Source organism: Diabrotica virgifera, chromosome 8 (genome assembly GCF_917563875.1).
Source record: "Diabrotica virgifera virgifera chromosome 8, PGI_DIABVI_V3a".
NCBI classification, from domain to species: Eukaryota; Metazoa; Arthropoda; class Insecta; order Coleoptera; family Chrysomelidae; genus Diabrotica; species Diabrotica virgifera.
Window position 1 is genome coordinate 59,635,318 of NC_065450.1, and position 14,541 is coordinate 59,649,858.

At 33.5% G+C, this 14,541-nt stretch overlaps 1 protein-coding gene across 1 annotated transcript in view; it reads right to left on the reverse strand.

Moving 5' to 3' along the window:
• Window positions 1-14,541, reverse strand: part of LOC126890163 (dual specificity protein phosphatase 15-like) — a 149,913-nt gene that overhangs the window by 107,557 nt on the left and 27,815 nt on the right. Inside the window, exon 2 of the mRNA XM_050659016.1 lies at window positions 224-340. Coding sequence (XP_050514973.1) covers window positions 224-340 — 117 coding nt within the window. The remainder of the gene's footprint in view (window positions 1-223; window positions 341-14,541) is intronic.

A 14,541-nucleotide genomic window follows, 5' to 3' on the forward strand; every position in this document is an offset into this window, starting at 1 on the left:
ATTAAGAAACGGAAACTTGAATACCTCGGTAATATTAAGAGACATGATAAATATCATATACTCCAACTGATAATACAGGGTAAAATAGAAAGCAAACGCGGACCCGGAAGAAGAAGACACTCATGGCGTCAATGGTTTGGACTAACGTCGATCGAGTTCTATCTATGATGATAGCCAACGTCCGCAACGGGCAAGGCACATGAAGAAGAAGAAGGGTACTTACCGAATGTATTCTTCGTGCAGTGTCGTGGATAGCTAAGATGTGAGTTATACTGTATTTAGAAAGTTGCGTAGAATCCTTAGAATCTCTATAATTTCCAACGTAGAGCCCTGGAAGGACCTGTAACGAATAAACGAATTATCATTGACAATTAACAAGAAATAAATAGGTATGTTAATATTATGTAGGAATGTAGGGGTTAGGACATGATTTCTCTCCAGTAAGGGGGTTGAGAGAGAATCAAAGCTTGCGTATGGAAGGTTGCATATCTAAAGTAAGTCTGTTCTGCACTGGCATTGTGAAAGAGCACCTATACATATAGTACATTCTTTCACGGTTTTTGCTGTAAATTTTAAAGAACCGCTTGGATTGACATGAAATTTGACATACGCATAGCTAACATGTCAAATAAAAAAAGTGATATGGTGCCGATGTGTGCTTTTGCCATAGGTGTGAGTTTAACCCCATCTCGGGGTTGAAAAAATATATGTCCAAGATAAGTCCCGAAATGGATAAATTGACTAATTCTAAGCAACTTTTGTTCTATACCGTATTCCACGAACATACGCCTGTTTTGGATTACTTCGACAACGAATATTTTACTCTGCAAAATAAGAAGAACAAAAGTAAATTGCAAATTACATTGTTGTTTATTTGAATAATTATTAGCGCCATTTACTTTCGTACTTCTTATGTTGCACAGTAAAATATTCGTTGTCGAAGTAATCCAAAACAGGCGTATGTTCGTGGAATGGCCCATATAGAGTTTTTCACCAAATCAATACTTTTCGAGTTATTTGCAAGTGAATATGTTCATTTTTCAACAAAATAACCACGTTTTTAGACGGTTTTTCGCAAATTACTAAAAACGTAGGCATTTTGTCGAAAAAAATATTCTTACTAAAACTATAGCCTATAAAAATGTGAAAAAAACGGTGTATATATTTAGGTCTCTATACATAGCAAAAGCAGAGTTATAGCTAATGAAAAATAGGTTCATATTCGAAAAATTCCAAATAGAATAATTCAATGTGAAATATCCAAATAATGAATCATTCTTGGGGAAAACACATTACAACTTTTTTAAAGTGTTTAAAAAAAGCTTTATTTCTGTTTTTATAAAAAAAAATTCTAGCATCAAATGTAACAAAGTTACGCTCAAAATAAAGTTGGTCTGAAACTTAAATGAAATTAATCGTTACCGCTTCACAAGTTTTTTTACTTATCTTGTGTTTATATGATCTGTAAGTTTCATCGATTAGTGCTTATTTTTGAAAAAATTTAGTTTTAAAGTAAAATTTTGAAAATTTTAATTTTGAAAAAAATGCTTTTTTTCAGAATAACTTATAAATTGTTAGAGATGCCAAAAATCTTAAACAATAAAAAAAGTCGGCTTTAAAGTCGGCAAGACAAAAATTGGTTAAGATTCGGTGTTTCTAAATTTGCATACACACGTAATAAGTGACTCGTTCAAGCCCTTTTAACTACAGCTCTATCAAAAATAAGGACTTTGAACAGATGAAACTTACAGCTCATATGAACAATACATACGCAAGTAAAAAACTTGTGAAGTGGTAACAATTAAGTTCATTTGAAATGCTAATTAGGTGGGATTTTCCCGATTTCTTACCAAAAAAAAAGGGACCAACTTTAGTTTGAGCGTAACTTGTTTACTTTTGATGCTAAAACATTTAAAAAAAAACAAAAATAAGCATTTTTTAAACACTTTAAAAAAGTTAAAATGAGTTTTGCCCAAAAAAAGGGCTTCGTTTTTTGGTTATGGCACGTTAAAATCTTCGATTTGGAATTTGACGAATATGAACCTATTTTTATTAACCATAACTCTGGTTCTACTAGGTATAGTGACCTAATATATACACCATGTTTTTCACTTTTTTACGTGCTATATTTTTGATACGAGTTTTTTTTCGACCAAATAATTACTTTTTGAGTTCTTTGCGAAAAACCGTCTGAAAACGTGGATATTTTGTAAAAAAAATAACATATTCACTCGCAAGTAACTCGAAAAGTATTAACTTGGTGAAAAACTTTTGTAGCACAAAAGTTGCTTAGAATTAGTCATTTTATCCATTTCTGGACTTATTTGGAACATATATTTTTCACCCTCAAAAGGGGGTGAAACTCACCCCTAGGGCAAAAGCACACATCGGCACAATATCACTTTTTTTCTTTGACTTGTTAGCTATGTGTATGCCAAATTTCATGTCAATAAAAACTGTTCTTCAAAATTTAGAAGTTTTGCAATATTTTACCTTTAAAAAACGTACTACTACCCGCTGTAAAATTATGTCGGGTATTATTGTCAGTTAAAAAAAATCTGCAACATACTTTATAAACCATAAAATTAAAATAAATATGTTATTAAAATTTTTGTGTTATTCCAATGACGTACTCATTAATTTTAAATAAAAGCATATAGCAAGTAATATTAGAACTGGATCTCGCGTACCAAAAAAAGTTGATTAATAGCAAGCTGAAAATTTGTCAATAGCTTAACGGTGTCTAGTCGGATAAACTTTGATGTATGGGAACACTGGAAACAGGGAAGTTTTAATTATTAAAGAACGTGATTTTAATTGTAGAACGTATCGTCCTGACAAGTTTATGATTGTGAAAACGAGCAGGTTGTTTTTAAGTTTATTCAATAGCAAACTTTATATAATATTATATGAAAAAATTTTTATCCGACAAATATATTGGGCGTTTTAATAAGTCCGACACATAGAACATTTCAAATGACAGGAATTATGTTGGTGATAAATAGCAGTCTGATTTTTGCACGAGAGTTTAATGAAAGGGTAACAAATCAATTGGAAGTTCTGTCCGACAAAATACATGGGACGTTTTCGTAGTGTGACGTCCCAAACCTGTAACCTGTTCCGCAATTAGAACTTCCCCTGTTCCAGTGTTCCCGTACATCAAAAGTTTGTTCGACTAGACACCGTTAATCGTTAAGCTATTAACAAATTTTTAGCTTGCTATTAATCAACTTTTTTTTGGTACGCGGGATCTAGACTTATATATTGGAAAGCTCATTTCAAATGTTTTCCAAACTATACATTTTAGATTCCGAGTAGTTTCCAAATAAATTTAAGATTACTTTCACAATCCCATCTCTATTTCTCTTTTGCTGTTTCTATTTTTTAAATTGAATAGTTGATCCTTCACGCTCTAAAATTTCCAGCAAATTTCCGCTCTTAAACTTTTATTGTTTTCTATTGTTTTTGAAAACTTTTTCTATCAGTCGAACGGTGACTGTCAAATACTTGAAAGAGATCTACAACACGGCGTCTGCGTCTGTGAAAAAGAAAATCCCATTAAAAAACAATGCTTATTCAAATTAGTTGTATACTCGTTTGTTTATAGTTTTTGAATAAAAATAAAGATCGTATTAAAACGATTCTATTAAAATTTTATACGAGTTTATAAGAGTAAATATACGAGTTCTTTTACAAGTTTTTGAAAGAAATCTCCTAAGGAAGAAATTTGGAACTATTAACATTAATGAAGACGGAGTATGGAGACTCAGGTACAACAATAAACTCTACCAACTGTTCAAAGAGGCACCGATCTCAGAATTGTACATTTGAGGCAGAACATGCCCCAAAGTACACATCAATAATATTCCAATTCCACAAAAATCTGAAGTAAAATATTTAGAGCTGCATCTAGATCACAAACTTTTTTGGAAATGCCATATTAAAGCCAAACGGACACAACTAAACACAAAAGTTAGACAAATGTACTGACTGTTTGAATTACCAGAAATTAATGAGGATGTGTAAAATAGTTCGAAAAGCATATATCCCTTTTCCACCACCATGTGTTCCTCTTATCGATATCGCGGTTGAGGAATGCGAGTTCGGTCGAGCGGGTACCACTTGAACCCGAGATTCTTCCCCCATGACATAAGGAAGAAAGACGCATATTCAGACGTGAAGTGTGCACACACATCGTCGTTCGTTTCCTCGTGTTTCGAATTCGACAAGTTAGCGGTAAGTGGTTTTAATTACCTTTTATATGCTATTACCTATATATTTCCTTTATTTTCGTTTTGAATTAATTACCAACGAATTTGAATTTGTGTATATTATATTGCGCTTGTGGAGAACTACCATTTTCTCTCAACAATAGGCTATCGAATGTATAGTTGTTAGTAGGTATTGTAATTATTGCTATTGTTAAATATACTTATTAATTGTCTCGTTCAATAGCTAGTATTCATACACTGGCTATTTGGAAATAAGTCGCAACTCTCACTCGAGAATAAAATATCTACTGATTTACAAGATCATCCTCAAACATATTTGGTCTTACTGAATTGAACTCTGGGGTCAGGGCCGTAACTACCATTGGGGCAACCGGGGCAGTGCCCCGGGCCCCTGGCCAAGGGGGGCCCCGCAGGTGCCCCTTTTTTGACCGTGCATAGAATTTAACGAGGAAAATAAAAATATGTATTTTAAAAGCCGATTCCAACGAAATATTTTCCAATGACCCAATTTTAAAAAGACCTTACAGGGGCACCCTAGAATAGAACATAAAGTTTTAATTTTTTACTGGAGAAATTAGTATTTTCGACCAAAATGCAATTGGAACAGAACCCTTAGAAGGGGCCCTTGAGGCCTGAGCTAAGCAGGGGCTCCCGAGAACTTAACATAAAAATTTAAATTAATACTTAGGAAATTAGTTATTTCGGCGTAATAAAACCTAAAATGCCATTGGAAGAGGGGCCCGGGCTAAGCTGCGGCCCCCGAGACCTTTCGTAAAGATACAAATTGTTACTGAGGAAATTAGTTATTTTTATTGAAATAAAAACTAAAATGCAACCGGAATAGCGCCCCCCGGTCCCAGCTACTTTGTCTTAACCAATTTACCCCAGATCACATCTTGGTACGTGAACGGAACCACATGGTACCATAAGGGTAAGATGGAATGAGCACATTGAAATCAGCCCTACCAGTACCACAGCATAATAAATCTAACAGCAGTGACGGTATTCGCCCTCGAGAGTGTCACTGCTGAAGGTACCGGATATCGTTTTCTAATATCCTCGTCAAATAGGATTCTGCTCTCATTAGAGCTGTATACAATTATTACTTCTCGACGGTCTCCTCCTTTTTGACATATTCCTATCTCCGTCAATTTTCTTCCACTTTTGCCATATCGAATTTTACCGCATTCTTGAATTTTTCTTCCACCTTTTCAATTTTCTGTATCTCCTCAGCAATCTGATTTACCTATTCCTACATTTTCTCTAAATAAACCTTCATATCTTCATATTTTTCCATTCGGTTTTTGAAGTTTCAACAAATTTTCTTTTTATTGTTTCATTATATTATCTCATTTTGTTTTACTATTTGTTCATTTTGTTGTTTTTCTTTTAAATTTTTCAAAGCGAATAAAAAATAAGGTGATTTCAATTTTTTTTTGTGTTGGTCAACTAAAATAGTAAGATGTAGGTTCAAGAAACTTAAGTCATAGAATCCATTAAAATGCGTTTTCAGGGGGTTAAATATCAAACATTTTTCCGGACCCCGCCTTCCGCTGGGGAGTAAACCCAGACCCCCCGGCAGGGGGCCCCCAGATCACCTTTGCCCCGGGGCCCCTAACATCGTAGTTACGGCCCTGTCTGGGGTTGCAGTAAACCTTCCAACACCAAGATTCTACAAACTTTTCAGTCGAAAACCCTTCGGACAATAGCCAATGCTCCATGGTACTTTTCCAACCATACAATACACAACGATCTTGGTATTCCATTCATAAGAGTAGTCATTGACATTCAGGCAAACAGAGCCAAAGAAAGAAATTCCACAAATAATTGCCAAATCATAAGAGAATTATACCATCCACCACTTCTCAACCCAATCGATGGTAATATCCAAGAACCCAATTAGATGTAAATTAGCAGTGGACGACTATATAATCGAACAGATAATGGATTGTAGATGCTTGTGTGTGGAAATATCTAGCGACAGGCATCTGTGGCAAGAAACAAAACATCCGGTAACGAAAGCAGCGAGAATATCTGGTTTTCTGAGGGATATAATCTGGCGGAATAAATCTATGAGCATCGAAAGCAAAGTTCGCATTTATAAGACATGTGTTAGACCTGTACTGACATACGCAGCTGAGACAAGGGCCGAGACAACAAAGACCAAACAAATAATGGGAACAACAGAGATGAAAATCCTAAGATCTATAAGAGGTATCACACTCAGAGATAGAATACGAAACGAAGACACATTGAGAGAGCTAGGCGTTCAAGACGTAGTGAGATGGACAAGAGAACAACGACGCATGTGAAGAGACCACGTAGATCGGATGGACCCTGAACGTATGACGAAATGGGCGAAGACACAGAAGCCCAACACCAAGCGACCCCTAGGAAAACCCAAAAAACGATGGTACGAGAGCTGGAGCTCCGGATCACAGCAGAGACCGTAACATAAGAAAGAGGTCGCAGTCCTATTAAAAGAAGAAGAAGAAGGCCACTACCTAGACGTCAAAACAGAACCTGGCCCGAAGACCTTGGGGATTAGGTGAAGACTTGAAGAACAGTTAATGAACGGTACCCACTACAAGCCACATATCATATTTACTAAATACTCCTGTACTACTGAGCAGATTGTAAATTAGTTGTAGTAAAAAAATGTTTACTAATATTTAGAAATAGTATTTCGTATTAGTATTTAGTATTATTTGTCTAATTCCTCATGTATTTGTAAATCAATTTAAGTTGGCTACGACCCTGGATCAAGAGTACATATTATATTACTTACTGATCAATCTAATGTTAGCAGTTCCTTTTTTTGTTTTTTATTTATTTATTAATTGCAATATTAATTTAGTTTTGTAGCAAAATGTATTTTTTATCTATCGTAGCTGAATGGATCAATCAATCCAGAGCCATTAAAAAAAAGGTCCTTGGAACTTCTAAATTGTATTGTAGCTCTAATTTATATCAATCAAACGTCATGAAAAATGTCTGCGTGAATACATATATGGATTTGCAAATATAAAAATGTTACGAAAATTACAGGCTATATTTTACGCATATAAAAGAAAATTTCGTCTTTCATGAACTTTCATGAGTTTATTAGCCTTTTCTTTATGTCCTTGAAGTGGTCATTATTTCTAGGCCCTTTACCTATATCTAGAAATATACCTTTTGCTAATTAACATCTTGATAGTCACCAAAAATTGTTAAAATTTTATGGTGTTGTGTGTATTATTACGTGAAATAATTCAGTCGTAAGTACTTTTCGTGCAATTTTTGACCATAAAAAATGACAAAAGATAAAAAAGCCTTTTCTTAACATTATGAATGCTTGCAGAATAAAAGAGGATATCAAATAAAAATTAAGGAAATAAAAATAATTATTTGCAGAAAGTTACGCTTGTGAGAAAAGAAAGAGGTGGAATGAAAATATTCCAATATAATACGAGACAATATTGAAGAATAACAGGTGTACAGTTTTCCTTTAGCTCACCTGAATTTGAAAGAAGAAGATATGGAAGAAGAATTGAAATTGTTGCCATAGCTACTTAATGTTTTATTTAAATCAATTTTGTTTTTTATACTGGTTTTGTAAATTGCATTTTCCTAATACATGTTTAATTAATACATTTAAATCAGTATAAAATTATTTCAACCACTGGAAACACAAAAAAGAGAACAACCCTAATATACAGTCCAGTTGCAGCCCCAAGTTTATTCATTGGTCCTTCGAGCCGGATATAAGAAAAAAACGAGAAGCCGACTTTTAGCCGTTATGCCAATATGCTTAGCTAAGAGTAGAAGTAGAAGAACTTTTAAGAGCGAAACTTTGATTTTTTAATGCATACTACTTGCTACTAATGCTACTTCTTATCGCTTGGTATGATGTTTTTGCACGGATCCAAAATAATATTTATCGTGACGCTAAATATTGAGACGCGTGCTTTAACCTATAAAATGATTTGAGAAAATGATAAAATAACGTCATTTTACTTTTTATATCTTTTTTATAACAAAATATTTGTAGAAGTACAAGGAAGGTTTAAAAGGTGAGAATGATGAAATTGTAGGGAGACTAAGCTTTGTTTTTAAACCAAGAGGAGTGAAATAAAAAGACAGATTCACACCCAAGAAAGTCACTAGAAATATCACCAAATACGTCTTCTTTGTTGGTTGATCATATCGGCCTTTGACGGTTATCCATAAATATTATATTATACTTATGGTAGGGGAGCAAAGTATGCTAAATGTGTAGTCACTCGAGCGTTATGGAGACCTATTGGGTTGTGAAGAGTAGGTCCTAAAACCAAAAAAAGTTAAGTAAAATTTTCCATTTTAGTGGGCGCTTGCCATTTTTTAATTTAATTTTCCATTTCCAATAATCGTTTTTTCCTATTATAACGCCATCTATCCATAATTCGAAAAAATGTTTCGAATAAAAGTTACTTAATTTTACGTAAGTAATCCAAATCTGCAATAAAAAATGGGGGCTTCTATTTAAGATTTTAAAGTAACCCCCCACCCCACCTCCTTGGGTAGTCGTGTTTGGTGCCATTCGATAGATTTTGTAAAAGTATCGAATAAGTGTATTTTACAGTTTTTCGATCTGATGTTCATTTCGCGAAATATCGCGGGATTCGTATTTAAAATATTAAATTTACCCCCCACCCCTCTCCGTGGGAAGTCGTATTTGGTATCATTCGATAGATTTTTAAAATATATTGAGAACGTATTTTTTAGTTTTTCGATCTGTCATTTATTTTGCGACATATTCGCTTATTTCTTGTGAACTTTTGGGACTCACCCATTTCCTTACCCCCTGCTCAAATCGTCAGATTTTTGAAATATACACTCTTTTGCATGTACTTAACTTACCTTATCTTAATCTGACAATTTCGAGTATTTTTAAGGATAGATTTTTTTTTTCGGGCCCCCCTTAACGAACTCCCCTGTGTTAAGAGCCAATATATGGTAGAGGTTCATCTGCAGGGTACCAGGTTTCTCCCATATGCTAATCTGACGCGCTCGAGTAACTGCAAAAATCCCCGCTTGGGCTCCCCTACCATTATATGCCGCTAAAGAGTTCTAAAAACAACTGCTTTTTATATAAAAACAGACTAAAAATCTAAAAATTAAAGGAATAACGCAGAAAATACAAAAAATCGCTGATATAACTATAATTAACCTATGAAATTCCAATAGTGTCAAAATTTTATAAATGACATTAGTGACAAAATTTGATAACACTGGATTAAACTTGCTTGAGGTTGGACCAATTACAAACAAGCTTTAGGACGCGGGAAATTTGAATTAATCCTCTTGGTTTAAAAACAGACTATAGTATACTAAAAACAACAAATTTATTTTCACATACAAACAGTTATATATTATACTCCTTTGGATTGACGTCAATAAAACCGTGGCTATCTTCACCTCTATTTACTATTTTTACTTTTCACGCGAATGACCGGAGTTCGATTTCCCGCTGAGGAGAAATTTTTTGTTTTTTTAAATCCATTATGGTGAAATATAATAATAATCAAAATGAAGTAATTAAGCATATGATAGAGTTCCTCGAGAGATTATGTGGTGGACACTCAATAACAAAGGGTCCCCGGTGAATATGTAAAGATTGTGAGCTATATGTATGAGGGAGCAACAACTAATGTTAGGACAGGTGTGGGAGAGACTGATAAATTTCATGTGAAAGTAGGATTGCACCAAGGCTCGGTCTTTATTTATTCTCATTAGTTTTGGATCAGATAACAGCGAAGCTACAGGGTAACATTCCCTGGTACTTCATGTATGATGATGATGTAATGTTAGTAGGAAATAGTGAAAACGACTTAGAAAAAAACTGGAACAGTACAGACAAGCTCTTGAGGAAAAAGGTTTAAAACTTAGTAGGACAAAAACAGAGTATTTAGAATGTTCAGTTAAAGATGAAGGTAATACAAATAAAATGATATCTTTGGATGGTGAAATGATTGTGAGAAGTAATAGTTTTAAGTATTTACCTAGGATCGGTATTACAGAGTAACGGGGAAATAGATGGAGATGCATGCAGTAGAATTAGGGTTGGATGGATGAAGTGGAAGGAAGTGAGTGGTGTGTTTTGTGACAGGAAAATTACAATGAAGCTGAAGGGAAATTCTATAAAACAGCCATAAGACCGGCTATGATGTACGGAACTGAATGTTGGGCAGTTAAAAAGAAATAAGAGCAACAAATGCATGTGGCGGGAATGACGATGCTTAGCTGTATGAGTGAAGTGACAAGGAAGAATAAGATTAGAAATAAGTATATTCGGTGAGGTCTAGGGGTGGCACCAATTGATGCCAAAATGAGAGAGCATAGGGTAAGATGGTTAGGTCTTGTTCAACGTCGAGACGTCAGTCACCCAATCCCAATAAGAAAAATTTTGGAACTGCAGGTTACTGGAAGGAGTAGAAGATAAAGACCAAAGAAGTGGGAGATGCTTAGGCGGGACATATTGGTAAAGGGGATTAATATTGATATGACCCAAGATAGAAACTTATGGAAAAATGCAATTAGGGAAGCCGACCTCACATAGGGATAAGGGAAGAGAGAATGATGATAGATGATGAATAAATTATATATTATATTTAACAAATTTTGAAAGCTACCAAAATCATTAAACAAAATTTTTAAATTAAAAAAAATGGTAGTCTTATGCTACTAGTTTATTGAGCTGAAACTTGGATTCTTGCTTAAAAGACGAGGCCCACCTGTATTTTCCTCCTTTAGCTTTCTTACCATGTAACTGATATCTTCCTCATCTTGAGCCATCACCACCTGGTCGTCTGCGAAACACAATGTGTAGAGATAATCGTTTATTATCGGTATATTCCCTTATCACTACATTTTGACTTCTAAACTGTTAGGGCGTGTTCTAAAAATATTTTAAATAAATGTAGTTGGTGATATTGGGCATCACCGTAGTAGTCCTTTTGTTGTTTTGAAGTTGGGAACTATCTTGTTTCCGATTTTTATGTATACTTCATTTAATGTAGTACTTAATAATATACTTTTTTAAACCAAATATCATTAAAATCTCTAGAATTTATATTGAATACTCAACTCTACAATAAATAATGAAATATTAATATCATTATTTATAATCAACATTAACATAAATATAGAGTATATAAATCAATAAATAACTAGTATTTATTTTGCTTATCATTACGGTCTTACTCGGTGGTCTTACAAAAACCGGCAAGTGCCAAGCCTCCTAGAGAACTAGTTAAAAGTTTGATCATAAAATTCTTAAGTGTTTCCTCGTGAACTTTTCATTGGTTCTCCATTTTTAATGTAAATTGCAAGAAGAAACTACTCCTAAAATTAGATTTGTTCAAAGAAAAGTGAATTGTATAAAAGAAATTAAATTATGCTGCTGGAACTTTACAAATTAAGCACTATTAGGAAGATTATAAAATAAGATATGCAGATAACACCGTAATTATGGCAAGCTTTGCTGAACAACTCCAACAATTAATAAACAAACAGTGTTTGTGAAAAATATTGACTATAACAAACTAAATACACTCCTCCAAGAAATTAACTAACCACCTTAGAAATTGGTCATTTTTATTGTCTCGAATTTCCTAAACCTGTGGTCCGATTTAAGCGATTTTTTAACATGTTTTATCCTTATTCTTTAACAATGTCGCTGTAATAATATTGTTGCTAGACAGTTAGACTGTCATTGTATACCGGGTGTACCAATCAAACTGTGATTTTTCTCAAAGTTCACGTCACCCTGTAGAATATTCTGGCATTTATAACATACTGAAATTAAAACCCAACTATAGCCTCATGTTTTCTTAACAGTCTGTTTTTTGATTCATTCGCTTATGTTGGATAATAAAAAAGTTAGGTACTTTAACAATTAGTCTTCTTGATAAGATAGGATAAGGTCTGTAGGATGGCCTAGAAAAAGGTGGAATACAGTCAGAGAAGATCTGGAGAACATGGGAGTGAGTCAATGGGAAATAGTGGGAGAGGACCGAAAAACATGGATGGCAATAGTAAACGCGGCAAATACTCTCGAAGAGTTATAACGCCATTGAAGATGATGATGACTACATATTTTTGACGTTAAATTACCAAAGAGGAACAGGTCTTTTTGCATTGCAATCAAGAATATCGTTTTCAGGACAAGCAGTTGTCATCACGAATATGCAATGTTTTAAACAGAGTTATTCAAAGCAGAATGAGCAATAGATTTATGCGAATAATTACAATATGACTCCCACAGCCAAGAAACTAACAATTCGAATTCAAAATTTGGTAATCCAAATTACAATAGGGAACTTGCATAAATTTTTAAATTCGAAAAAATGTTATAAATCACAACAGAACATAATTTAAAACATGTATCAAAGATAAAAAAGTTTTGTTTGTCTTTCGTTTGGCCCCTAAAGACGATTAAAAATTCAAATTAAAACAGGTGGCCCAAAAAGCATCGTGACGTCACTTGGTTTTACGTTTACATTTTTCCAATAAAGTAAACAGAATTTTAAATTAGACGTTATAAACGTCAGTAGAAAATACATTTATGTGACGTTACAAGTGTTTTTGATCGTTTGAAATATTCATAGAAAATTTGTACTTTTAAAAAATGGTTTTATTTTCAATAGTAAACCTTCGTTCCTTTCCTTCAAAAACAGTATAAAACTCCAATTTTAACAAACTGGTATATATTATTATAATGACATACGGTAAATGTCATTAGAATATAAATATTTTTGACTTATTCCACGACGATGAGCTGGCCAAATACCCAAGTAGGTGGAGGCCAATAAACTAAAGAAGGAGAAGAAGAATGTACCTAAATATAAGGTTGTGTCTAGGTATACGCTAACGTGTACGCAAATAAAAAAGTTAGAGTGTCAGTGATTTCTTATTTTTTATTTGTTTAGTGTTTGTTTTTAAATTAATCATGGAGTGTGGACAATTATTTAGTTCTTTTAATGGGTTTAAGAACATTTTAAAACAGTACGAAAAAGATAAGAGACTATAAATTAATATATATTTTTTTAGTTATAAATGAAATAGTATTACCGTCCAAGATTAAAATAAAAGGAAGACCTAAAGCTTTCACAATAATAATTAATAGTCCTGTCGCCAGGGGGGGTACAACGGCCTCGTTAATTCAGATGGACTTACTCAAGTTTTTTTTATGTATTTTGACCCGTAGAACACGAATTTTTTGGGTAACAGTTGATCCGGATGTCGATAAGATTGTTATAGACCAAGAACTTGAGGAATCAAATAACAGCGATTTTTGGCAAAACAAAACACTATTTTGTATTTTTTGGGCCATTTTAAGTAAAAAATATTTCTACAAGTTTTTTCGTAGGATGCACAGTTTTCGAGATAAACGCGGTTGAACTTTAAAAAAATCGAAAAATTGCAATTTTTGAACCCGAATAACTTTTGATTAAAAAATAAAATAGCAAGTCTGCTTACCGCATTTAAAAGTTTAAGTCAAATTATATCGGTTTTGATTATTTCCATTGGTAAAAATTTATTTTTTTATTGTTTAACAAAGCTATAAACACGTAGGGTTTCCCGTGCTTTTACATGTGTTTTAACGCATGTAACGTAGAAATAGTCTTGATTGCACTAGTACCTATTCTACCTACTCGTTCGATTTTAAATGAGAAATCATAGAAACATCACTCACGCACTAGTTGTTTGTAGCTTTGTTTAACAATAACACAATAAATTTTTAGCAATGCAAATAATCAAAACCGACATAATTTGACTTGAACTTTCAAAGGCGCTAAGCAGAATTGCTATTTTATTTTTTAATCAAAAGTTATTCGGGTTTAAAAATTGCAGTTTTTCGATTTTTTGAAAGTTCAACCGCGTTTATCTCGAAAACTGTGCATCCTACTAAAAAACTTGTAGAAATATTTTTTGCTTAAAATGACCCAAAAAATACAAAATATTGTTTTGTTTTGCCAAAAATCGCTGTTATTTGATTCCTCAAGTTCTTGGTCTATAACAATCTTATCGACATCCGGATCAACTGTTACCCAAAAAATTCGTGTTCTACGGGTCAAAATACATAAAAAAAACTTGGGTAAGTCCATCTGAATTAACGAGGCCGTTGTACCCCCCCTGGCGACAGGACTATAACTTGTTCTGAAACTATTATCTTTGTGGCATTTTTGTAATCAACTATTCTAAATGGGATCTAAGCCACAATTTAACTAAAAAAATGATTTTATGAACGTTTCGACGTCTAAACCGGATGTCGTTGTCAAAATAC